This window comes from Penicillium griseofulvum (genome assembly GCF_001561935.1).
Source record: "Penicillium griseofulvum strain PG3 chromosome Unknown contig_90, whole genome shotgun sequence".
NCBI lineage: Eukaryota > Fungi > Ascomycota > Eurotiomycetes > Eurotiales > Aspergillaceae > Penicillium > Penicillium griseofulvum.
In genome coordinates this window covers 315,060-341,152 of record NW_024467451.1, presented here as the reverse complement: position 1 = coordinate 341,152, position 26,093 = coordinate 315,060, and the positions used below count along the sequence as shown (strand labels likewise).

The following is a 26,093-nucleotide window of genomic DNA, read 5'->3' as shown; positions in this document are numbered from 1 at the left end:
TTTCAATGTATTCAAGCTTAAACAAATTCTATGGATACAGGATCCACTTAAAACAATTATGAAACAGACACTTAAAAAACACATTATTTCCTGCATAAATAAAATCACATCTATGTGTACATATTGATTTTCAATACAAATGGGATTGTAAAGTACTGCGGAGTAAATAAAACTAAAATATGTAACTTTCGCCCCTGGTTCGTGCCTTATGTGCCAAGAGTTCCGACGTTGATACACGTCGAGTCCGCGAGTCATGATCCAATGGTAGGGGGATGTGGAGCAGTCGTCGCAAGCCGGGTATCGTTGTCAATCTACTTGTACAACATATGACACCAGAGAGTGTTTTTATAGATGGGATGTTTGTATGAACTATGTTGTAGTAATCGTACATAGTGAGAAATCTTATCTAGCGGTAGACCATGTTATATTCTCTTTATCAATTCCACTGTCGCGACAATCTTTTTCATCACGCTATATTCAACGTAAAAAGGCGGAGCAAATTGTGAGGCTCTCCAGCTTGCATTATGCATTACCAAAAGGGCATGCTAAAAAAGAGGACATAACGCTGTCTGCGAAAATAACTGTAGATCTATGATGTAGGTCTGTGAAAGGTTTAAATACCGTATAGCAAAAAGAATAATGGCTATATTCTTCAATGTTGCTTGTGGGAAAAAGCGAGGTAGCCTCATCCTGAGCTTTTAAGCTCTCTCGATGTTCTTAGCGGCTCAGTGGGCTTATTTAGGCAGTCACTTAAAGATTGATCATGGATGTGATTGGTCCACTAATTTGCAACTCCCATGCTTGGAGGTAATTTGTAGACCAATGAAACAAGCATATGGGCCTATCACTAGGACTGATGCACTTCAATAGGCGCCGAGGCACTCCATGAGGCTCTTGTCACCGTTACATAAAACTAACTGAGATTGATTCCCTACATGGATGTTGTTCTAGTCAGCCTGAGGGGTGTAGCGGGGTACTGGGACATCTATAACTGCACAACCGCCGACAACTAAATAGTTCCTTTACTCTACCAATGTTAGCCATGGGATCCCTCACTTACGGTCTTTCAATAAACATATACGGTCGCGGGAACGCCAAGCTCGGCGACGGCCCCTCCCATATGGGAATCGCCATCTACGAGGACGGCTCCTCAACCTGCGAAATGCACCATATACGCAACCCCACAGACGAAGACTTCATCTACGATCCGCGGACGCAGCCGCTCGAGGACCCGGCTTTAAAGGTAGCTGTGAGCTTGCTTCGCTCGATTCTGAACAGAGCCAACAAGCTGCTAGCCCGATCTCTGCGTTTGGGAAAGACGAATCGAACATCCCCGAGTTCGGCGTCGGAAATTGCCAAGACTGGGTTGCTGGTGCAGTTAGAATGCTTGAGCATGCTGGTGTTGTTTCTTCCGGAGAAGGGGGATTCTGGAAGAGTATGATCAACAGAAGTTCAGAGGAAATGAAAAATGAGTGTCTTCGTGAAGGGAAGAAATGGATAGATGGTCCGGAGTCGACATATGAAGGGGATCCTGATGCAAGATTTGTGGACAGAGAGCGGGATACAGTGAAGCCTGTTGGGAAGTTGGTTCAAAATGAGGTGTTTCGGGCGCGAATGCAGTCGCTTTTGGGTCCCAAGCCAGTCGGAGGGAGTGATCATGATGGGACGCCTGCAGAACGGCCTTTTTATGTGTCGAGTCCTTTCTTTAGTAAGATGGATGAGAGGAACGATTGAGTGAATTCCTTAAGCATTACATTATTCTCGCTTCAAACAGTATACAGAGCTATAGAAGCTAAGCCGGTGGTAGGATGGAGCCAAAGAACTAGGACCAAATTAGAATTGGACTACGCAAGACAGTCTGGCGAAGTTTAGTTTCTCCCATGTCGAAGGCAGTCCCCACATGCGCTCTATGAGCATGACTAAAGGGTTATGCAGGAGTATCCATGGATGGCTCAAGGTTCTCGACAAGGGCACGTGCGCAGTCCAGTTGCGCTGGGGATAGGTTTAGTTCGCACAGCCCCAGCTTTAACCAGAGGGGTGGATTCAGCGTCGAGGCTAGGAGAAGCCATGCTCGGTCCATTACCGGCATTTCATGGTATTTTAATATTTACAATACAGTAAGCTTTTTGAAGATACTAGTGTAACTTTGACCTTAATACCTGTTACGGTAATAAAACATTCATGTTCCTGGTGGACCCCGGCAATAAAAAGGTACGGACGTCATCGACCAAATTCCCCTGATGGTACAGCATATAGGAAATTAAAAGAAAAAAACATCACACTTTCTCTTTCTTCTCTCTTATAGCCAATAATAGTCAAGCTGTGAAGCCACCTAAACTACGAAAAATACATGAAACCAAAGGGGCAGACTACTACTTTTGATCCTTACGGCTCCTCGGCTTACACTAGTACATTCCTCAATGCCTGCTAGGACTGGAAATAATAAAACGAATAATGCCCGCCATGCGCGTACGACATCTTGGTCAAGTGGCTTCCATTTCATCCAGAACACCGGCGAATCCTCCGAAAACGCGCAAGGCCGCCGACGACGCGAGTCCAACACATCCCTCGCCAGTGTTGAAGAACGCTCCTCTTCCCACGACTCGCTCGACTCGTGCGCCATCGATGATAACATGTTAAGGAATACCTCAATGGATATGGGTGGTGACCGCAAAACCCAACACATGCGCGGCCGTTCCATTAACCATGGCCAGCCACAGGTGTTGACACTGCAGGGGCATGAGGCCCCGACTGTGCGGGTGCCGGCCCGCCCCGCGCTCGTAACATGGATGTCGCTGCCGCGAAAGGGTCAATTGGCGCTGCTAGGACTCTGCCGTGTCTTTGATTTTTTGCAGATCGCCTCGCTACAGGCCTACATGTTCTATCAGCTCAAGTCCTTTGACCCGAACCTCTCCGACTCCGATGTTGCGACCCAGGCGGGAATTCTCCAGGGTGCTTTTACCGCTGCTCAATTTGCGACGGCGATTCCCTGGGGTCGTGTTGCCGATTCTGAGTGGGGTGGTCGGAAGTTCGTTCTACTTGTTGGTCTAATTGGCACTGCGGTGTCTTGTTTGGGTGTCGCATATTCGACGTCGTTCGCGCAGGCCGTGTTCTGGCGCTCGTTTGGTGGCGCTATCAACGGAACCGTTGGTATTATTCGAACTATGATTGCAGAGAATGTTAAAGAGAAGAAATATCACTCGCGGGCTTTCTTGATTTTGCCTATTGGCTTCAACATAGCTTCGCTGTTTGGTCCTGGTGAGTACCTTGTTCTACTAATGCTGCTCGTAGTTATGGTGTCGCTAACCAGTTTTGCAGTGATGGGTGGCATGTTGGCTGACCCCGTTAAGAGCTATCCTCTTCTCTTTGGTCCCAATTCTTCCTTCGGGGGTGCGGATGGAGTGCAATGGCTCGAGACGTACCCTTATGCACTGCCGATGTTTGCAAACTTCTGTTTCCTCTCTTTAACTGCAGCTTTGGTTGCGTATGGATTAGAAGAGACCTTGGCATCTTGCAAGGGCAAACCTGGCCTGGGTGCATTCGCTAAGAAGGTGTTTGCGCGCTGCATGAAGGTGGTAGTTCCCTCTTCATTGTCCTCGTATACAAGGCTTCCGCTCCGCGAATACGAAGAGGACGGGCCTTTGCTAGGCCGGCCTATGGACCCCTCCGAAAGCTATGAGCTCGAAGAAAAGGCACACAAGCCTGCCCGCCTCAGACGGGCGTTGCCTTTCAGAAGAATCTGGACCAAGAACGTGTTGTGCACACTTGGCGCACAGGCTTTCTTCGACTTCCAGATGGGCGCCTTCAACAACCTCTGGCTACTCTTTCTGTCTACTCCTCGCTATGATGCCAATGACCCCGCAAGCCCCGCCCAGAGCTTGCCATTCGCCTTCACAGGCGGACTGGGCATGCTCCCGCAGAGCGTTGGTTTCGCGACAGCTATCTTGGGTGTGATTGGCATGTTCCTCCAGTTCACCATTTACCCTACCATTAACGGCCGTCTGGGAACAGCCAAGAGCTACCAGTATTTCCTCTCCCTCTTCCCGATAGCATATTTTATCGCCCCCTATATCTCGTTGGCTCCATCTACAATTCCCCCTCCTGGCCAAGCCAACGGCCCCTGGGTCTGGTTCTGGATCATCGTCGTCCTCTTCTTCCAGGTCACTGCCCGAACCTTCACTCTCCCAACCTCCATCATCCTGCTAAACAACTGCTCGCCGCACCCATCGGTCCTCGGCACGATTCACGGAATTGGCCAGTCTGTCTCGTCAGCCTTCCGTACCGTTGGACCTATCTTCTCAGGTGCGTGGTACGGATATGGCCTAGATATTGGCATGGTCGGCTTCGCCTGGTGGATGATTGCATTGGTATCCGTGTTTGGCTGCCTTGCAGCTGTCTTCGTATATGAAGGCTCTGGACATGAGATTATTCTTCCTGGTGAGGAAGAAGAGATCTGATGTGATCCAATACGAGCGTGTCTTTTTTTTGAGAGTTCAATTGTACATTGCTTCAACATTTTGCATATCATAAGGTGTCGGTTGGTTGGGTGCTTTTTCTTATATTACGCTTCGACCTCGCTGTCTTGCTGGTGCAGGTCACCTCAATATTTCCGACTGATATCTTTCCTATTTGGATTCATTGCTGCACCGGTTGGCAGTGATGTTTTGGATATTTCTGATCTCACTCCTGCATCTACTTTTCCCGTTTCTGTGTTTGGGATACCATTTGTTTTGCATTTTTAGTTATACAGCATTTTCATTTTGTCTTGTTATGCTAGAATAGAAAAATCCAGACATTGCTCTGGTCAGTTGATCATCGGATCAAATCGAATGAATGCTAATATACCATATACTATCTTTCCAAGCTTGATAATTCTGACGACTTCAGTAAATATGTATGTATATTGAAGCAAGTACTTTAATAGTTATCATGGAATTTAATCTTGAAAGCATATCTCTTCACAATGGCAACTCTCACAAGCTAGCTCCGTATCCCTTAGCATAGCTTGCATCAAAAGTTTCCTTATTGACTGCGTATTCACGAATATAGTCCCTCTCAAGATCGTGCGTCCTCCGGCCAAGAAGAACAAGACTGTGCAATGGGGCTCCCATCTCAACAGTAGCCAACTCCTTGAGCGTACCAGAAACAAGCTGCTGATTGGCAGCACCAACTCGCGCCGCACCAACAGCTAAACTATCTGGTCCATAGATACCCCCTTGACGCTCTTCCTCGGTCTCTAGCATTTGTGCCGCACACTGCGCAACAGTCATGTAGCGCGGGGGCTCGAAGATGCGGCGTCCGCGCGCCATATTCTCCAGCGACTGCTCCTTGACCTTAATATCAAGCAGGACTAGTGTGTGTAGGCCAATCTGAATGTTCTCGCGCACACGGTCGTAGTACGACGATGGCTTCCAGGTTTCAGTGAAGAAGACCATGCTAACTGTTTGTCCGAAGTTGTACAGCTGGAGACCTGTGCAGCCGATTCCAGACATGATAGAGGCATTCGGGACGACTTTGGTCTCGATACCAAGTTCACGAGCACGGAGGACGAGATCGGTATGGGTTGTTGCACTGTGGTAGGATGGTGTCAGCTATACATCTTGTGGGTAAAGTGAGTAAAGACCGTACCCGAATGGGTCTCCCACTACTAGGAACACAATATCCACTTTGTCGCCGCCAGCTAGGATGTCATCGCTGCCGGTCTCGACTAGTTCGCGGTCTGCCTCGATGACGGGGCGGCCGTAGAACGCTTCCTACTGGTATTATGTTCAATCAGCCCATCTGCGCATGATATATGCAATAGTTCATTGGGATACAGCATTATGAGTATAGACTTGGAACCCAACTTACCAACTTTTCCTTATCGACAAGAAGAATACTTGTGTATGCCTCTAGATAGACTCTCTCGGCCCGCTTCACGATTTCTAGACCGCGGACAGTGATATCTGTCTCATCGGCGAGACCGAGACCAACCAGGTGAAGCATCTTGACCGTATAGTTCCTCGGTATGCAATTGAAGAAAATGCAATCGATCTCACTGTATAACAAACAGTTAGAAAAAAAAAGAATCACCGTGCCCCGCGATACTGGCAGAATGCTCCGCCACCGCCGGATCAAAGAATTACCGGTTATCGTTATCTCCCCCCAGATCGGCTTGTGCACGTCTAGAGCTCTGGGCATCCTCCTTGAGACCATCTTCACTGACTTTGCTTTGAATCAATCCAACAACGCCCATTATTCCTGGTTAAATACCAGTGGTAAGTACTTATATATATAGCCAAAGACATTTCCCCTGGTAGGGTGACCGCCATCATGAGCTCTGATCGGAATCCGAAGTATCGGCAGGAGATACAGCAAGTGAGTTCATCCCCGATCTCTGGTCCATTTTGCTTGTCGTTTTCGGTATCTCGGTCTTCCTGGCTCTCGAATATCTTGATCGTATGTCCTCGTCAGGTCCGTAAAGACCTCTGAGGATATGTGCCTATCGGCTGCCTTGGCGACACATCATACTTGCATGGCGCAAACACATTGCCTTTGGGCACAGGACCATAGTCATCTCAATCTCGATCCACCGAATTGTATGGGAAGAAAAAAATACTGGGAATTTTGGAGCTTTCTTCGATGTTAGCAAATATGATGTCCATGCACCGTCTGACTGGGTTTGCGGCACAATAACATGTGCTGCGGCCTATAACATGTGCTGCGGCCTATAACATGTGTTGCGAACGTACTCATTTGCTGGGATAACATCATGCATCCTTGTCGACTTCGATTTTTCATACTGAAGGTTGTTGCTGGGTCCATACACCTGTTCTCATACCATGTCGTGGTCCAGTTGGGCCTTTCAGCCTTGCATTGTTGGATTGTTGGCATGCGAACATCTTGACGACGAGCCAATACTATAAATTTCTGAAGTCCTCTCAGCAAATGTTCATTTGAATATGAAGACTTGACATTGAGCCAATGAGGAATACTGGGTTGAAGACCAATGACGATCTCAAGGTCCCAAGAGTTGAGAGCAATTGGAAAGACAAGTCGTGCCTTCTCTGCTCCATCCTGGTGTATTGGGGGGGTCACAAGGCTATCTCTTGTTCTTCGCCTTCTCTTTCAGTTTATCATCCTTCGCTACTCACGCGTCTTTTGGCATTGATTTTTTTCCATCACCCTTCGCCACCCACGCATCCTTTGGTATTTTATTTATTCTCCCACATTTGTCCAGCATTTTTTCCCCTATGGATCGCAGCTTGATGGCCGAGCACTGGCAACAGGCCCGGGAAACACGTGCGCGAAATGAGGAATACATGCAAGGCTATCCGCATGGGACCTCGAGTGATTCTGATATTACCTTGACTGATCCTGATATGGTCTCGAGTGATTTTGATATGTCTTTGAACGATCCTGATGATACCATGAGTGATTGGATCGTCAACTCTCCTGTCAATGCCTCTTCTCCCAATGCCTCTTCTTTCAATGCCTCTTCTTTCAATGCCTCTTCTTTCAATGCCTCTTCGTTCAATGCCTATCCACTCAATGCCTATCCACTCAATGCCTCTCCTCTCAATGCCTCTCCTCTCAATGCCTCCCCTGTCAATGCGCCTAGTGCAAATACAGACTCGGGTTTGGATATCTCCAATGATATTTCCATGGATGGTGTTGAAGATGTGTCTGGTGCGAATCAAGAGCACCTGTCGGACGATTCCAATTCAGATATCGTCATGGGGGAGTCCTCCGATGATGACCCCCAGCATCATCATATTGAAAAGGAAGAACTCCGTCGTCTCTGGTGTCTATTTCGATTGAGCTTCCGTATCTTCAACTCGCTCAGTATTCAGATTGACAGTGCCGCGACCAACAAAACAGTGGCTGAGACAACCCCATCTGGAAAGACTATCGAGAGCGAGGACGATTATGAGATGGTAGACGCAAACCTGTCTGGAGATTTCGCCGAAATAACCACGGAGACCCAGGAAGATTATGAGATGGTGGACGCCAACGTGTCTGAAGGTTCACCCGAGTAAAATATCCGAAAGCCAGGAAAATTATCAGATGATGGACCCCAACGTGTCTGGAGGTTCATCCGAGACAACTATCGAGAGCCAGGAAGATTATGAGATGGTGGACACCACCGTGTCTGAAGGTTTGCCTACTAACAACAATCTTAAGATGATGTTCGTCTCCGGAGAGACAGCAGAACCGTCCCCTGAGACCACTACTTTGATTGAAGAAATTACCCGCCAACAAGTGATCGAAATTGTGAGTAGTAGTCCCTCTGCCTGGAAGCTCTTGTCACTAATGATCAAATAGCTTAGCCGTAGCACGGCATTGGCAACTCGCCGCGGAGTTCGCTCGATCTCTACCGATGACCTGATTTTCTTGATTCGCCATGACAAGGCCAAGGTTTCCCGTCTGAGAACCTTCCTTTCCTGGAAGGACGTCCGCAAAAACGTCAAGGACTCTGATGACAAGGGTGGTGGTGACGCTGCCGACTTTGCTGCCGCCGACGATGCGGCTGGTGTTGTTGCAGGCCCCCAGGACGTTGCCCCCAAGCCCAAGAACAAGCGCGCCAAGGTCGGACTTGCATGGGATGTCAACAGTTTCTACTCAGTTCAGGTCCCCGAGCGTGAAGATGAAGAGGACGAAGAAGAGGAGGAGCAGAACTATGCGACTCTCCAGCGTCTTGCCGCCGCTGATGAACGTACCCGCAACATGACCAGAGAGGAGTATGTCTTTTGGTCCGAGTGTCGCCAGGCTTCCTTCACCTACCGCAAGAGCAAGCGTTTCCGCGAATGGGCAGGCTTCGGCATTGTGACCGAATCAAAGCCAAACGACGACATCGTGGACATCCTTGGATTCCTCACATTCGAGATCGTCCAGACCCTGACCGAACAGGCACTCAAAGTTAAGGAGGCCGAGGATAATGAGAAGCACCGTCGTGGTGGCGCTGAAGCTGGTGAGAACCTCAAGAAGCGCAAGCGTGAGACCGGTCTATTCGACCCCCCTGAGGAGGGGCGCACACCTATTGAGCCTCGACACGTTCGCGAGGCCTACCGTAAGCTGCAGGCTACTCCTCAGAAGTCGATCGCTATGCTGTTGCACAATGGCCGTGTTCCTCCCCGCCAACCTCTTGCTTTGGTGAGTCATAAATTTTCACTGTATGTTCTTATGCTAACAAGCTCACCAGATTTAAATGTTCGCTCACCTGAGGATCAATTTCGCATTGATCTCCTTTCATTAATTAGGCGCATGGCAGCGGGAGTTTGCGGGCGATACCCAATTTTGTCTTGTTTGGTTTGTGCATTTGGTGGCGGTTTCAAGATTTTTTGTTTCTTCTGGATTCACCTTTTGTTTAATTAGTTCAATGTAGCACCTTTGCTTTTGCTTTTGCACTGTTTCTTTGGCCTAATTGATTACTCTGCGGTATTACATTTAGTCTAGGGTAGGTATAAGTGTTGGGGTTGAATCATGCCTCGCCATGTTATCCGACGCCTTATAGTTGGGACACTTCCCCGTGTAGATGAGCTGAGAGTGAGCAGTAGATAATCAAATATGGGAGCTAGATTAATTTATTTTTGTCTAACTATTTCATCTAGCTGGACGGATTAAGCACAAGTTAGAGAGACCTTTATTTGACTATGTGCTCCGTATATAGAAACTTGAACTTGATAAATGTAAAGATCTGGATTGCTTCCCCATGCTGCAAGGCACAATGGGAGACCTAGTGAATTGTGGGTATACCTAGTACATCTTCAAACCATTGGTCATTTCCCAAATCCATAGACTGCATCCAGATCATCTGATCTAGATCGGGGATATGGCTATTGTGAGAGTCACCCTGACATGGCCTAGTATCATCGTGTGTCTGAGAAGACATGTTCCACCGAGCTTCACCCCACACCTGACATTTGGATAAAAGCTTGGACAAAAACTTCAGCAAATGGTCATTGCACTGGAGTTCCGGCTCCTTGCTGCTTAGATCGAGCTTCTGAATCATACAATCCATCGTCGATATTAGGTGAACTGTGTTTCGCACCGCTTGGCAATCCCATTCCGGGTCTTTGAGTGTTGAAAGGTACTTCAAGAGTGTGATACTCAGAATCATCTGTGACCAAAAGTGAAAGGGCTGACCGACAAGTTTTGAGCCAGGGATTTTGTAGAAATTGTCCAGCCATGATTTGATATTCTCAACTGACTGCCACAAACAATCAAGTCGTTCGAATCCTAGTAGAATCCCACCGTTGCCCCTTCGTCCAGCTAAATCTAGAGGTGCATCTTGACTGATAGAATACGCCAGCTGGTTGATGTATAATTCGACATATTGCGCATGTGTGTTGAGAATGTCTGCAGTTCAGCCGAGGTGGAAGAATTAGCTATTTTGTAGCGAAAGTAAATTGCAATGTACTTTACCCGAGAAAGCTCTTACCGATCTGTTGAAGATCCGCGCGGAATGAAGATCTTAATTCATGCAGCTCCCTTCGTAAAGTTTTCAGATATAATATGCGAGGTACAGAGGCCGCTGGAGCTGTTCCTGTGCGAGCAGAATTTGACTCGTCTTGCTGTCGGACGTCATCTGCTCTCTGCTTCAACAGCTGCAAACGTACTTGGGCAACGAACAATTCATCGGCGGCGCATGCCTTGTTCATTGTGATGAGTTGAAGTGCCTCTTCCATGTGTGGAGTCCATCGTATAGCATCTTGACGCCCAAGGTGTGACGAAACACTACACATAGTCATACGTCAGTATACTTTGGCCCACAGAGTTATTATAGTAATCAAGTTAATAAAAAAAACAAGGAAGACCATGCGCACTTGGAACTCAAAATGAAACATGCCAGTACCGCCCGTTGCCCTTCCAATACGCTGTAGGGCGTTTCATTGCCAGTGCTGTTACCATCTTCGTCATCCCGTCCCTGGGTAATAGTCATCATGACTTTGACGTCTGGCGAAGATGGCTTGAATAACCGTAGATCATATACTAGTGAGATGGCGAGCATCATGAGACGAGAGATTAGGTCTGCCCTGCCAAGAAAGGCGTCGGTACTCCATGCTAGATAACTTAGCAAGCCAAGTAGCAGGTCTATATTTGACTCGACTTTGATGAAAGCGGATGTGAACAGAATACGCTTCAGTTCCTCAACTTGAGTTAATCTTTCCTGTGTCGAGAACGTCGTAACCGTGTGAATGGCTTGGAACAAGAATGGCCTGTTTTGGCGGAGATACCAGCTCGTCATATCTGGGGTAAGGTTGATGAAAGGGAAAAATGGCAGCATTCGAGATCGAAAGAAATTGAGCCGTTCTTCTGCCTGATTTGGAGATGGGACAGAGGGAGATAGAGGATAAAGATGAGACATAAAGGGTGGATTTGGATTCACTGATCCTGTGGTAACAGAGTCCGCTGAGTATGTAAGTCCCTCATTGAAGCCCAGATTAGTGCTCGTAGGGTTTATCAGAGTGCTAGTTGAATAAGAGGCTGACGAAATGCTGTCACCGTTGAGAGAAGGGGTTTGTAGAATTTTGACCGAAGACCCAGAACCATTTGTGGAACCGATGAAAGATTGCATAGCAGATAACAAGCTCTCCATTTTGTCCTCTAGACGAGCGATGCGCGTATCGGACACATCGGCTGAGGTTGTTTGAATGTTACGCTTCCGAGCTGACTCTGATGGCTCACACCTTTTCCCAAGGCGAATACATCTAGTCAATAATTAGCTTCATGTCAAAGAGCAACAATTCGGTATCAATCACTTTTCGCAATCATTGCCATTTGCAGTACGCACACACCGGGACTTTGCCTTGTAGCAATGGATGCAAGCCTGGCCATAGGTGCTAGTTTGCCCGGGAGTTGGTTTCGATTTCTCCATAGTCATAGCGACTGCAACATATGATCAGGATATCCTAACTGATGGCATAGAGATTCTTGGGGCTTCAAAGATACCTTGTTTATTGAACGGAGTTGAACGGAGATAACTCCGTCGGGGTTACTAAATGTTCCGTCTTACATTGTGAGATGCCGTCGGATTTAACCCGAAGTCCGTTGACATTCCGGTATTACTTTTCAGATATTTCCTTATGTTATTTTCCTTTTATAGACATTTCCTCTTGCGGTGTTAGAGGCCGATCATTCTAGGGAAAATGATACTGAAGGCAGCCAAAACGTCCATCTCCCCTCGACGTGAACAAATTCTCACTAGACGAGACATTGATAGACAAAGACGAGGGATACAATAAGTACGAGCAAGAGACTAAATTGAAGACTTGCAGATCGACACTCGGAGCATCAATGTCAGAAAGGCGGATGAAGCAAAAGCCACGACTAACCGAGAGCATAGCCTTATTCATAGAAGCCCAATGACTCAGAAGCAATCCGACTTGGGTTTGCAAGGGAGATAGAGGGACCGCAAGCCTAGGTATGGCTTGCATCTAGATCTCAGTTTCCAGATTATATGTCTCAGAAGGTAGAACTGCTCACTGAGGTAACACCAATAAACAGACGGACAGACATTGCTACACTATGATCTATCTTGTTGATCCCGGGAACAAAGATGGAATGATATGCCATTCGGATTAGAATGAACTGTCCAAGTTGGCGTAGCGCCTCAATCGGACTTCAGTCCTCTGAATACCGAGTAAATTCCGTTGTATGCACTCGCCTTGTAACCCCTGGACTTTTGTGAGCTTTTAAGTACTATCGAGGCAATAGGTGTACATATAACTCCGCTGAGGTATTTGGCTTGTTTCACTTTTGCTTCGGTTCCTTCAAGTTCCTATACACACCGTCCCCTTTAATCCACCCTACTTCGTCTTGCCTATCGGCCTTGTCCGTTCACAGAAATGACACCACTGAATCAGGCGGCTTGGATACCCGCAAAAAAGGTCCTGCCATTCAAGGTCGGCGATGCTCCCTACACTCGCCCTGGCTCGGGCCAGGTCGTGGTCAAGAATTCCGCCGTGGCCATTAACCCTTTCGACTGGGTATTGCAATACATTGGCCCAGCGCTTGCTGGTTATATTAAATATCCCTTCATTTTTGGCACGGACGTTGCTGGAGAAGTAGTAGAAGTCGGCCCCGATGTCGAGCGTTTCCACGTGGGCGACCGAGTCTGCGGTAGTGCTGTCGCCATCGCGAAAGAGGTCAACCGCTCTGCCGAGGGAGCTTTCCAGCTCTATACAGTAATGCGACAAAATATGTTGACGTCGATTCCCCCAAGCATCTCCGATGAACAGGCCTGTGTCTTAGGACTAGGCCTCGGAACTGCAGCGTACGGCCTCTTTCACCCGGATTATTTGGGTCTCGACATGCCTAGGATTCCGGTACCTACCAATGTTGTGGGAAAGTCAGGCTTGCCGCGAACTGTCATCATCACTGGCGGTGCTTCAAGTGTTGGTAGCAACGCCATACAGCTTGCTGTGGCCGCTGGCTACCAAGTCTTGTCTACGTCATCTCCCAAGAACTTTGACTATGTCAAGGGCCTTGGTGCCACTGGAGTCTTCGACTACAAGAGCAAAACGTTGGTCAAAGATCTACTCCACGCTCTGAAAGACCAGGAGATGGCCGGTGCCTACACAATTGGCAATGGTGCCGTCGAGGCCTGCACTGCGGTTATGAGGAAACACGATCCTAAACTCACCAGGAAGTTCATTGCCGTGGCCGGCGCCATCATACCTGCCGACAAACTCACGACATTTGTCGGCAAAGGCACGTACTTGATGGGCATGATGGGCGGGATGATTAAATCAGCTGGGACGCGCATCAGAACCGGGGTGGAAGCCAAATTTATCCTTGTCGATGGCCTAGTTGACCCTGAGAGCGTCGTCTCTCATATCTACATGGGATTCCTTCCACAGGCACTTGAACAGGGCCAGTTTGTGCCAGCCCCCCCACCGTATGTTGTGGGCAAGGGGTTGGACAAGATCCAAGAGGCTCTCCATATCCAGAGAAAGGGTGTGTCGGGAAAGAAACTTGTTGTGACGCTTTAGCTTAGTGAAGGAAGATGTCTAGTGTCAGGGATGGACTTAATCAGGGCAGTACGGGATATGGATTGTATATTTATGCAATATGCATCTTAGAAAGAATAAAAACAATATTTGAAACCCACAGTACTCCGTACAGAGACTACCTGACAATACTAGTATGTTAGGATAAAGCTCAAAGTAGCCTTCTATACGAATATCCACTTCGGATTATAGCACTCTCTATATATTAATTTACAGTGCTATAGAATGCGCGCAATTTAGAAATTCTCATATGAGGACTTGGACTGAAATAAGCTTCGGATTTCGAAAGAAGACTCCGAGTCAACCTACTACACACTCCGGCCAAGTCCGCATAGTTGAAAGGAAGCCCCTGATCGATTTCGGATTTCGGAGGCAAGGTCCGCTTCATTTTATACTAAGAGGCGGAATCTGAGATATAGGTACAGTGAATTTATAATCAAAATTCGAATAAAAAGAACGTGGCTCCAGTATATCTTGATCAAGATCTAGTCAAAACTATTATACCAGGTCCACAAGTACTTCACCAGCAGCACTTAACTAGCCCTCTTTCTTGCAATGGCCAAGACAAAACTGTCGACTCTGGATGAGCCTCCTGTAGACTCATCCGGGACTTCGCAGAACCACTTGGTGGAAAAGCAAGACGGTTCCGAGATCAGTGCCCCTAGCGATGACGCGGAGCTCAAGCGCGAATATCCTTCGGGCCTGGCGGTCACTTTTATCCTGACATCAGTTACTCTTGCCTATTTCCTATTCTTCCTTGATCTTGCCGTGATCTCCACAGCCACTCCAGCCATTACCTCCCAGTTTGACTCGTTGGTGGACGTCGGTTGGTGAGTACATAACCCCATTTATAGGCTCTGCCATGACTGGTGTTTGTCTTTTGCAAGATGCTAATCTATTCTAGGTATGGCGGTGCCTACCAGCTTGGAAGTGCAGCATTTCAGCCCTTGACCGGCAAGTTTTACAGCCGATTTTCTATCAAGGTACATCTTACGTATCGTGACCAGAAATCAACTTCTAACAAGATCATTATGTAGTGGACATTTCTTGTCTTCTTCATCATCTTCGAAGCAGGCTCTGCCATATGTGGAGCAGCTCATTCGTCGGCCATGTTCATCGTCGGCCGTCTCATTGCCGGTATTGGGTCTGCTGGAGTGGCCAACGGCGCAATGACAACCATTTCTACGGTCCTCCCAACACAGAAACAGGCGCTTTTTATGGGACTCAATATGGGCATGGGGCAGCTGGGTCTTGCGACAGGGCCCATCATTGGAGGCGCATTTACTACGAATGTCTCGTGGCGGTGGTGTATGTTATTCCATTCCTTACATTTGAGATCTTCCAAGGCTAAATACTTTTGCGTTAGGTTTCTATATTAACCTCCCTTTGGGTGCTATTATCGGCGGATTCCTTTTATTCAACACAATCCCCGAACCAAAACCCAAGGATCCGCCTCTTCAGGTTCTTGGCTCTGCTATCAAATCTCTAGATCTCCCAGGGTTCATGCTCATTTGCCCTGCGGTCGTCATGTTCCTCTTGGGGCTCCAGTTTGGCGGTAATGAATATGCGTGGGACAGTTCAGTTGTGATAGGCTTGTTGGTCGGCGCTGGAGCTACCTTTGCTGTCTTCCTTGTCTGGGAGTGGCATCAAGGGGACAATGCCATGGTGCCACTTGCCATGCTCAAACACCGAATTATTTGGTCGTCTGCAATGACAATGTTTTTCAGCTTGTCTAGTGTTCTTGTGGCTGATTTCTACATTGCAATTTATTTCCAGGCAATCCACGACGACACTCCTCTGATGAGCGGTGTTCACATGCTCCCAATCACACTTGCTATGGTTCTATTTACCATGATATCCGGCACCCTGAGTAAGTGCCTCTATTCGCAGCTTTTCGTCTCTCTTAAAACCCTTTGTTTACTGATCATTGCTGACACTGAGAAGTTTCCGTTTTGGGCTATTACCTCCCATTTGTTCTTGTGGGGAGTGTGGTATCATCTATTGGCTACGGACTTCTGTCGACATTGGGAGTTACGACTCCAGCTGCAAAATGGATTGGGTATCAGATTCTCTACGGTGTTGGAAGTGGTTGTACAACTGCAGCCGTAAGTTTGACTCTTAACTAATGACCCTGTCAACTGACCTGTGTCTTTGATTCAGCCCTATATCGCTATACAAAACCTCGTGGCCCCAGAGCAGATTCCTCTTGCCATGGCTATTATCATCTTCTGGCAAAACATAGGTGCCGCCACTTCTCTAATTGCCGCGAATGCCATCTTCAGCAACAGTCTTCGTTCGGAGCTTCAGAAACGCGCTGAACAGATTAGCCTCTCCCCAGATGCCATCATCAATGCTGGAGTCCGCTCCATCCGTGACCTGGTACCTGGCTCCGAACTAACCGCTGTTCTAGCAGCCTACACTAAGAGCGTTGACAAGGTCATGTATCTTGGTATTGCTGTCAGCGTCGCCGTCTTGATATTTGCTCCGGGACTTGGATGGAAGGACATTCGGAAGGTCAAGGAGCTTCAGGTCATTACTGACGAGTCTGCTGGGAGGGATGATAAAGATTTGGCGGTGGCTGGCAAAAAGTAGGGTCGTTGATGAGCAGTGACTTGGGAATACTATATTCATCCTTCTTTATATCATCTTCGGCCGATGCGGTTGGATTCGTTTTCGGCACTATCAATTCTTGCGCCCCTTTCAGGAGCCAACTGGTTGCTTTGATGAATCCAATCGATGGCTATAGCAAGAAGCTAGGTTCCTGTTCATGGCCTAGAGAGGCTACTTTGTCTGATATGTTCCACTGTCGTTTTCATTGGGGGATTGTATTGCTTTATACGAAAAACCTCGTCCGGACAGTTTATACAACATTTAATATTACTATTTCGTCGCTTTTTTGACTGCACTATAGCAATTTCTTTTCCGTACATAAATTTTGACTGATAATCCTTATTCTAACGCTCATTGACACACTCAATCACGTTTTCAACCCCATTTCCAGCTCCCCATATTTCAACAATTTTCAAGCCCGCTTTCCTCTCAATCAAGTCGTACCACGCTGCGGTAGTGCGTTCTTCGGAAGAGAATAGGGTCAGCATCATCATATCGAGTCCCGTAGCTTCCCAATGGGCACCAGTGTCCGGTATAACGTTCTCATTGATCAATAGTTTGCTATATCCGGGCTTCATGGCTTCTTTTACTCGCGCAAGTATGCTTTCACATACATCGTCCGACCAGTTATGTAGTGTCGAGTGTATATAATACGCACGAGCTCCTGGCGATAGTATAAGTAACATTGTTGGAAATTGATAGAGTTAGAACGAAATGAGGGACCTTTGAACTCTTACCTTTAATGGGCTGCTCATGATGGAAGTCATACTCCATTCGAACTATAGCCGGATCTAGATCCTTAATTTGTTGTATCATCATAGGCAAATCTTGAAGGATTAATTTTCCGGGAGCATTCGGATAGCGACTGTGGAATCGCGCCAAATCATGGCCCACGTTGCCGCCAATGTCCACGAGAAATGATGCATCTGGGCTAGAATCGGCCCCATCGATAAGTTTCTCCTTCACAGGATAGACACAGGGGTCCATCCACCATGGGCGACCTATGTTGTAGCCACCAAGATAATCATTAAGATGTTTTCCATAGCCCAAATCATGCACCCAGGAGAATATGTCCTTGTCAGTACTATAGGCATACATCAGAGATGTGTCCTGACAATCTGTCGGATTTACCCAACCCCGCTTTCGGGAAAACTCGTGGAATTTCAAGGTGCCTGCACCGGTGGCAGCGGTACTAAGCGGGTGATAAGAGGTATTAGTTGTACCATTACCTTGTAGAGTCTGACATAAGGTCAAGCGAGCACTTACAGACCAAGATACCCATGCCCAAGCTGAGGAAGGCTCAGCGCCTTGGTATAGTTTGTGGTCCTGTATTCATCTTCACTAGTTTCAACGAGCAGTCCCATAGCACAGACATGTCGCATCAGACGACCTAGAATACAGTCAACTAGAGTATCGGAACTTATTATGCGAGACTCACCGAGAAGTTTAGGGTCGACCCCAAGGCTCACAGCCAAATCGGTTACCTTCTGGGGTTCATCGCCATTTTGAGCCATCAACACCCATAATCCCGAGTCCACGCCGAAACCTATAGCAGCGATTGCACCCATCTATTATATCACTTATTCTGGTCGGACAATAACATTTGAATAGCACTTACCTGTCCCCAGCAGTGGTCAGCCATCGTTTCACGAGGAGTCTCAAGAGCTCGAGTCAAAGCTCGACACTTGACTAACAGATCCTTGCGGTCCTCATCAGTTCCAGTAGTTAGACTATCGACGCCTTTGATAACCTCCTCCAGCAAGCCAGGGACTGCCTCAGCCATGCTTGGACGCGTGACGATAAGGAGGTCAACAGGGCAGGAAGTATTCTTTTCGTTCTGGTCTGCCATGCTAATGAATGAGGGAGGTGAAACTGAAGGGGTTGTTGGTTGGAATGGATGAATAGGTGTGGGTATACTCCTATTCTAACATCAAAGATTTTACAACACATTATTCTTGCTCTCTTCATATAGTAAAATCAAACACAGCAGTCAATTCGAGTGTTGAGCCGTATCACCTAAATCATATCTTTTCCCTAATCCACGACTATTTACATATGTAGTGACTAAAGTAAAAAAAGACTGCCATACCGGAAACTCTGGATTCTAGTGATACAGGACGTAATTTATAAATACGGAGACCTCTTTCTGACGCGTACGCCGAAGGGTCATAGGCTAGAAAGATATTAGGTATTAGCTACACATGAATTTGACAGATCAGCGAGGTCCACTGATTGATTTCAACCTCGGTGGCCTCGCTCCATGGCTTGAGGCTCAAGGCGTATCCGTCATCCCATAATATTGCACCTCGCATTTTGTTATCGTCTCGCATAGTTTATTCCAGTTACGCATTACGTTTACTATGAATTGAATGTGGCTCAGGACACAAATCAATATTATTACTTTCCTTTATACTATGATAAGAATTCAAGAATAGTGGGCCACATAAGCGGCCTTGGGAAATGGTCATTTGCAATTATAACTTGTGATGAATAAAATTGGGCAAGACAAGGGTGACATGAACAGTTACTGTCTATTACCCCCGTGGTACAATTGCGTGATACTATGCGAGGTAGCCCAGAAATCCTGGTTTAGATACGCAAGTTGTGTAACTGTACTCCAAGCCTAACACGCCTATTGAGTATGTTAGGGCATACCAGCACAGGGAGGTTTGCGCGCTCGTAGTCAATAAACCAAGTCGGAAAGTGCCGGAGTGTGTAGTTGCACAACACAAAGTGTAACATGGCATATGATATAAAATGGCTTTGTTGGAAGAATTTCCCGAACCATCTAGCCAATGTGGGACGCGCCACCATCACAAGGCAAAAGACCTTATAGACACGTATGTATATAAAGCTATTTAGATATGAGAAATAAAGAGAGCCCATTATTATACTTCACAGTAATTAGCATATCGAAGAAAGGTGGTCAATCATCTCGGCAATGTCACTTGTGGAGCAGAATGAATGTGTAGATGTCAAATTGACAGACATCGGGATAATGACACCAATAGATCTAGAAAAGATTTGGGAATGGAACAAGGTATATCCAGAACCGATTGATCGATGCGTTCATGAGATCTTCGAAGAGAAAGCTCAAGACCAGCCTAATGCAGTTGCTATCTGTGCCTGGGATGGAGACTTACTGTACGGCGAACTGGATGAACTTGCTACAAAATTAGCAAACCAACTCATCAAATTGGGAGTTGGACCTGGCGTATTGGTACCTCTCTGCTTTGAGAAGTCGGTGTGGACGACAGTTGCCATGCTTGGGGTGTTTAAGGCAGGTGGTGGATTTGTAATGCTTGATACCTCATTCCCGGAATATCGTCTCCATCTCATCGTCCAACAAGTTAAAGCAGACCTTATTTTGTCTTCTGCATCAAGCCAGGCACTCAGCTCACGATTGGCTCGAAATGTGGTTCCCATCGATCGAACATTTTTCAACTCGAATGTTCAAGCGGATCCGCGACTTCCCCAAGGTTGCCCGTCCTCCGTCATGTATCTGAATTTTACATCAGGCAGCACAGGAACTCCAAAAGGGTACATTGTGTCCCATCGCAATTTTGCATCAGCTCTCTACCACCAGGCGCAACATCTCGGATTTACGAAAGAATCGAGGGTCTACGACTTTAGCCCATACAGCTTCGATGCATCAATCAGTCATACTTTTACAGCTCTCGCTGCAGGAGCATGCTTATGCGTACCAATGGAGCAAGATCGGATGAACAACCTGGCTCAGAGCATAACGTCTCTGCGTGCAAATGTTGCTGCTCTTACACCCTCCGTTGCCCAACTGCTGGACCCTAAGGATACCCCTACACTACAGTCGATTCATTTCCTTGCTGAACCTTTATACCTTAAGGATGTTAGCCGCTGGTGGGGAAAAGTCCAAGTTCTCAACATATACGGGCCAAGTGAGTGCACTCCATACAGTGTCATCAATAGCCACGCGTCCTGTCCACAAGAAGTCACTCGAATAGGTATTGGGGCTGGCCAGGTGACATGGGTCGTCAATCCAGATAATCCAGATCACTTACTTCCGCTCGGTAACATCGGCGAGCTAATTCTAGAAGGGCCACTTGTGGGTGAGGGGTATTGGAATGATCCGGAGAGGACATCAATGGTGTTTATCCGAGACCCAGTGTGGTTGAGACGAGGAGCTTTGGGACATCCAGGACGGCATGGACAACGTCTCTATAAAACAGGAGATCTTGTTCATTATAACGAGGATGGAAGCTTGACATTTGTCGGACGCAAAGATACGCAGATTAAGATTCACGGACAGCGAGTCGAGCCTGGAGAAGTCGAGCACTTTTTGCAGGAACACATGACAGAAGCAAAGAAAGTCATAGTAGATATTGTTATTCCGAAAGAGGAGAACCCAAGTCCGGTATTGGCAGCTTTCATTCAAATTTGCCAATTTTCACCAAACTGCAAACAGCTGGAATCTACGTGCATCGCAGAGATACTTGATATTTCCACCGATATCAAGGTCATGCTAGACCAGCACCTACCAGGCTATATGGTTCCCAGTATATTCTTCTCTATACGGGAACTACCTACGACGGTGGCAGGGAAACTGGACCGAAGAAGACTACGTGAGATTGGCACTTCGTGTTTTCATCAATTCATGGAAAGGGAAAAGCAAATGCCAAAACCAAAACCAAATTCACATCTCGGAATACAGCTACAGAAGATATTGGGCAAGGTTCTGGCCATTGACCCGGCGCTGGTAGGATACGAAGATAATTTCTTTCGGTTAGGAGGAGACTCGATTGCTGCAATGCGGGTTGTCTCCGAAGCTCAAAAGGCTGGAATTGGCCTCACAGTCTCAGATATCTTGCGGTATCCTGCACTAGGTAGCCTAGTCAGCCGCTGCCATCATGTGGCTGACAAGGCCGCTGACAAGATTCCGCCTTTTGCCCTTCTAAGGGACAGTTTCGACAAGAAATTGCTTCTTCAGGAAATTGCAATTAAGTATCAACTAGATCCCGCCATCATGGAAGATGCCTACCCGTGCACTCCTCTTCAAGAAGGTCTCCTATCCCTGTCCTTAAAGCATCCTGGGGAATACATGATCCAGCGCACTTTGGAACTGCGTTCCACCATCCAAACAAGTTACTTTTGTCGAGTATGGGAAAAAATGGCTCAGAATATACCAATCCTACGCACAAGGATTGTGCAGTCCAGCGACATGGATCTCTTGCAGTTGGTATTGAACGAAGAAATTCAGTGGACTCATACAATGGGGTTGAGCGAGTATCTTGAAGTGGATAAAAAACGGCCAATGGAGCTTGGGCAACCTCTTGCACGTTACACCATCGTCACAGATGATACAGGCATACGCCGATGGTTTGTGTGGACGCTTCATCATGCATTGTACGATGGCGAGTCACTGTCGCTCATGATAGACATGGCTAGTCGAGGGTACCATGGTACCTTGACAAAGCCAAAGCACGAGTTCAAAGCGTTTGTCAAGTATATCGACGAACAGGACAATGACAAGATATCTGACTACTGGCACAACGCTCTTGTGGACTGTGACTGTACCCCCTTTCCGGCGCTTCCGGCTTCTGTGCGGCGGCCAGGAGCAGACGGCGATATAACTCACCAAATACCATGGCTCAACAAACAGCCACGAGATGTTACAATCACAACGCTTGTTCGTGCTGCCTGGGCTCTGCTTGCTAGCAGCATGACAAACTCGAAAAGTGTGGTGTTTGGTATCGCTACATCAGGACGCGGTGCCCCTGTTATCGGTATCGACAAGCTGGTAGGCCCAACAATCGCAACTGCTCCATTGTATATCAAGATATTGAAATCCCAGAGGGTTCGGGACTACCTAGCAGCCGTGCAGCACCAAGCAACGGAGATGATTCCTTTCGAACAGTTCGGCTTGCATCGAATCTCTAAAGCATGCCCCGGGGCACAGCAGGCATGCATGTTCCAGACACTTCTTGTTATCCAATCGCAAGAAAGCATAAAGTCAGACAGTACGCTTGGGGTGTGGGAAGAAAGCTATGAACCGGAATGGGTCAATACATTTGCACTGGCGCTCGAATTGCAAATTGACATGAAGAGGATCAACGCTAGATTTGACTCCAACGTGATCAAGCCATGGATTGTGCAGACAATGCTAGAAGGGCTCGACTTCGTGATGAAACAACTTGATACCGCAGGATCCCAACAGAGCATAGCAGAGATCGAGTTAGTCACGCCCCGAAGTTTAGAACAAATATGGGATCGGAATCATACTGTCCCAATGGCTGTGAAAGAATCAATTCACCATATGATTGAGAGACAGATAGAGGATCAGCCGATGGCAACGGCTATATGCGCGTGGGATGGACAGCTCACATACGGTGAATTAGATCGACTTTCCACGACGGTAGCAGCCCAGATTGTCAAATTCGGGATTGGCCCGCACCTACTAGGGCCGCACATTATGGTGCCACTATGCTTTGAGAAGTCCAAGTGGGCAATAGTGTCCATACTTGGTGTTCTAAAGTCTGGCGCAGGTTTTGTCTTACTTGATCCTTTCCTCCCTGAACCCCGACTACAGTCAATACTCAAAAGGCTGGGCTCGAAGTTGTTGTTATCCTCTCAATCCAGCATGGATTTAAGCTGCAGGCTGTCAGACATGGTGATTCAGATTGGTCCAGACTTATCGCAGATCTCGAGTGCTATCTCGAGTCAGACTACGAGTTCCATGCCACTATTGCAACCATCCTTGGGGGCAATGTATGCAGTTTTCACTTCCGGCAGTACCGGAGCGCCTAAAGGGGTGTTGGTGTCGCACGAGAATTTTTGCTCCGCTGTACACTATCAGTTAGGGCTTCTGGGCTTTACCAGGAAGTCTAGGGTCTTAGATCTCGCATCATACGCTTTTGACGCCGCGATCCACAATACTATAGCCACATTGGTTGGCGGGGGATGTCTATGTATTCCTTCCGAAAAGGATCGAAACAATAACATTAGCGACATTATGGCCATCATGCGGCCTACAATTGTCAATCTGACACCAACGGTAGCACGTCTGCTAGAACCGGGGATGGTGCACGATCTTGAGACTTTGATTTTACTTGGCGAGCCAGTCATGACCAGAGATATTGAGCGATGGCAGTCGCACAAAATCCAGATCATCAACGCCTACGGGCCAGCTGAATGCACACCAATCAGCACGATTCACACTTTTGGTTCCAGCACAAATGCCATTCGAATAGGAAAAGGCGTGGGCTTGGTAACATGGATTGTTGACCCAGAGGACCAAAACCGCTTGTCACCACCAGCATGCACCGGTGAACTACTGCTTGAAGGTCCGCTTGTTGGGAACGGCTATATGGGGGATCTGGAAAAGACCGCCGAAGCGTTTATCGAAGACCCCGAATGGCTACTGAAGGGTTCAAATGCTCAACCAGGGCGCCACGGCCGTCTTTATAAAACAGGTGATCTGGTTCAGTATGACGAAGACGGAAGTCTAATATTTGTAGGGCGCAAAGATAGCCAAGTCAAGATTAGAGGGCAACGCTTCGAGCTTGGGGAAGTCGAACACCATATTTTGAATTGTTTGCCAAAAGGGAGTCAGGCTGTGGCTGAAGTCCTTGTGCCTGAGAGCGAAATAAATGCTAGACCGGTGTTGGTGGCTTTCATCCAAGTGAGTGGGAACGACATTCAGGCCAACGAAAGATCGACTTTGACAGCCAAGATATACCCCATGGAGGATGAAGTCAAAAGGCAGCTGGCACATAATCTACCGAGCTATATGGTGCCGACAGTACTTTTCTCTCTCCTTGAGCTGCCTCTAACTGCCACAGGAAAGACAGATCGGAGACGACTTCGTGAGATCGGCCAGGAATTGCTCTTATCTGAGGGAAACAGAGCCTTCGAAACGTCTAAAAAGTCTCTTGAAGATCCATGCAGTAGACCAATATTGCAGACTGAGCATTCAGCATACGCTCTAGCTCGCAAAGTACATTGCATGCGTCCCTCATGGGCCCAGGATAATCTTTTATACAGAGAAGATGAATCACAGCACCAGCACACTGAATTCAATGATGTCTTTTTACACTCGTCAGGTTTAGACTCATTGGACATGATGGAACTCTTGTCTTTCATCTCACAGAAATTCCATATTCAAGTTGAAATGCAGCTTTTGATGGACAAATCAACCAGTATTAGGAGTCTGTCTGAACATTTGGTCGATTCTCAGGCGTTTAGTGCTGAGGATTACCCAGTTCGACTCTCTTCAAGTCGTTCTTTGGAATCAATTGACCTCATGGCTGAAATCTGCCGGCATAATTCTAAACTGTTGAGTGCCCAACAGAGAATAGCGAGCTATAACAAAACAGCGGGCAATGGTCTGCCGATGAAAAGAGATAAGAAATATTCCACCGTGCTCTTGACTGGCGCCAGCGGGTTTATCGGTACTCAAGTCCTACGCCAGCTCCTCGAACACCGCTATGTTAGTCGTGTCATTTGTCTTGTACGTGGTGATACCGATGAAGCAGCCAGACACCACACCATTGATAGAGCCGTGAAAGCGCTCTGGTGGACTAATCACCACGCAGAGAAATTAGATGTCTGGCGGGGCGACCTATCACTGCCAAATCTGGGGCTTGGTCCAACACGCTGGGATTCACTAGCCAGTAGCCAAGCGGTCGATAGTATAATCCACAGCGGCACCACAGTGCACTGGACAAAGAGCTACAAAGTCCTAGAGGCCACCAATGTTGGCTCAAGCATAGAGCTGTTACTCCTCGCCATAGGTGTTCCCCACATGAGATTCCTCTATGTTACGGGTGGTCGACCTTGGGACTCACACGAAGAGCTGGATGTTGCGGAAGAGCTCTCAGCCACCGATGCCATCGCATATAGTCAGACTAAGTTTGTCGCTGAGGCTGTAATCAAGCGTGCGGCGCGGCGTGACGCATCCAAGACCAACCGGATTGCTGCTTTAAACCCAGGATGGGTCATTGGTACACCAACCGAGGGCTTTTCAAATCCTAATGACTATATCTGGCGGCTAGTGGCGACGTGTATCAAAATCGGGGCGTACAACGCTACTGATGCGGACGGGTGGCTTTCCATATCCGACGCCACGACCACAGCGACGGCGATCGTTGATGCGGCATTGGAGGGGAAAATGAAGACGGTGGGTGAGAAGCCCGTGGATGGCATCACATGGATGGAGCTTTGGGCGATCATTCAGGGCTTGGGTTATAGGCTGCAGGCTAAAGAAATGGCAGAATGGCTAGCTCTTGTCCGTGCTGACATTGAAGCTACAAGGGAGAAGCATCCCCTATGGCCACTAGCACACATGATCGAGAGCTTACAGAAAGATAGACGTGTCGTAGGTAGGTCGTGGGAGAAGCGTGGTAGCACACCGTTACAATTGAAAGTCGCTATAAGGAAGAGCACCGAGTTCCTTGTGAAAGTCGGCTTTTTACCTACGCCTTCAGCTCAGAATCAAGAGATGAAATCTTAGTCCAATGT

At 47.5% G+C, this 26,093-nt stretch overlaps 9 protein-coding genes across 9 annotated transcripts; 7 read left to right on the top strand and 2 right to left on the bottom strand.

Moving 5' to 3' along the window:
• Nucleotides 1–1,033: 1,033 nt before the first annotated feature.
• PGRI_044590 (uncharacterized protein) lies at nucleotides 1,034–1,441 on the top strand (the record flags this gene model as incomplete). Its single annotated transcript, XM_040792172.1, has 1 exon — nucleotides 1,034–1,441. One exon carries the CDS (start codon nucleotides 1,034–1,036, stop codon nucleotides 1,439–1,441), a length of 408 nt encoding a protein of 135 aa, XP_040649228.1.
• Nucleotides 1,442–2,420: 979 nt separating this feature from the next.
• PGRI_044580 (putative MFS transporter) lies at nucleotides 2,421–4,457 on the top strand (the record flags this gene model as incomplete). Its single annotated transcript, XM_040792171.1, has 2 exons — nucleotides 2,421–3,258; nucleotides 3,319–4,457. 2 exons carry the CDS (start codon nucleotides 2,421–2,423, stop codon nucleotides 4,455–4,457), a joined length of 1,977 nt encoding a protein of 658 aa, XP_040649227.1.
• A 516-nt stretch (nucleotides 4,458–4,973) lies between these two features.
• dph5 (diphthine synthase) lies at nucleotides 4,974–6,235 on the bottom strand (the record flags this gene model as incomplete). The annotated part of the gene is made up of 4 exons (XM_040792170.1): nucleotides 4,974–5,571; nucleotides 5,629–5,753; nucleotides 5,851–6,037; nucleotides 6,126–6,235. 4 exons carry the CDS (start codon nucleotides 6,233–6,235, stop codon nucleotides 4,974–4,976), a joined length of 1,020 nt encoding a protein of 339 aa, XP_040649226.1.
• Nucleotides 6,236–7,247: 1,012 nt separating this feature from the next.
• Nucleotides 7,248–8,018, top strand: PGRI_044560 (uncharacterized protein; the record flags this gene model as incomplete). The annotated part of the gene is made up of 1 exon (XM_040792169.1): nucleotides 7,248–8,018. The coding sequence occupies one exon, from the start codon at nucleotides 7,248–7,250 to the stop codon at nucleotides 8,016–8,018; it is 771 nt and encodes a 256-aa protein (XP_040649225.1).
• A 28-nt stretch (nucleotides 8,019–8,046) lies between these two features.
• Nucleotides 8,047–9,187, top strand: PGRI_044550 (transcriptional regulator SPT3; the record flags this gene model as incomplete). Its single annotated transcript, XM_040792168.1, has 3 exons — nucleotides 8,047–8,253; nucleotides 8,305–9,132; nucleotides 9,182–9,187. 3 exons carry the CDS (start codon nucleotides 8,047–8,049, stop codon nucleotides 9,185–9,187), a joined length of 1,041 nt encoding a protein of 346 aa, XP_040649224.1.
• Nucleotides 9,188–12,827: 3,640 nt separating this feature from the next.
• Nucleotides 12,828–13,973, top strand: PGRI_044540 (zinc-binding alcohol dehydrogenase family protein; the record flags this gene model as incomplete). The annotated part of the gene is made up of 1 exon (XM_040792167.1): nucleotides 12,828–13,973. The coding sequence occupies one exon, from the start codon at nucleotides 12,828–12,830 to the stop codon at nucleotides 13,971–13,973; it is 1,146 nt and encodes a 381-aa protein (XP_040649223.1).
• A 573-nt stretch (nucleotides 13,974–14,546) lies between these two features.
• Nucleotides 14,547–16,583, top strand: PGRI_044530 (MDR family MFS transporter; the record flags this gene model as incomplete). Its single annotated transcript, XM_040792166.1, has 6 exons — nucleotides 14,547–14,821; nucleotides 14,896–14,974; nucleotides 15,029–15,299; nucleotides 15,358–15,861; nucleotides 15,936–16,096; nucleotides 16,152–16,583. 6 exons carry the CDS (start codon nucleotides 14,547–14,549, stop codon nucleotides 16,581–16,583), a joined length of 1,722 nt encoding a protein of 573 aa, XP_040649222.1.
• A 362-nt stretch (nucleotides 16,584–16,945) lies between these two features.
• On the bottom strand, nucleotides 16,946–18,450 carry PGRI_044520 (Winged helix-turn-helix transcription repressor DNA-binding; the record flags this gene model as incomplete). The annotated part of the gene is made up of 5 exons (XM_040792165.1): nucleotides 16,946–17,265; nucleotides 17,339–17,793; nucleotides 17,868–17,991; nucleotides 18,040–18,169; nucleotides 18,220–18,450. 5 exons carry the CDS (start codon nucleotides 18,448–18,450, stop codon nucleotides 16,946–16,948), a joined length of 1,260 nt encoding a protein of 419 aa, XP_040649221.1.
• A 1,092-nt stretch (nucleotides 18,451–19,542) lies between these two features.
• PGRI_044510 (Male sterility, NAD-binding) lies at nucleotides 19,543–26,085 on the top strand (the record flags this gene model as incomplete). Its single annotated transcript, XM_040792164.1, has 1 exon — nucleotides 19,543–26,085. One exon carries the CDS (start codon nucleotides 19,543–19,545, stop codon nucleotides 26,083–26,085), a length of 6,543 nt encoding a protein of 2,180 aa, XP_040649220.1.
• Between the last annotated feature and the right edge of the window lie 8 nt (nucleotides 26,086–26,093).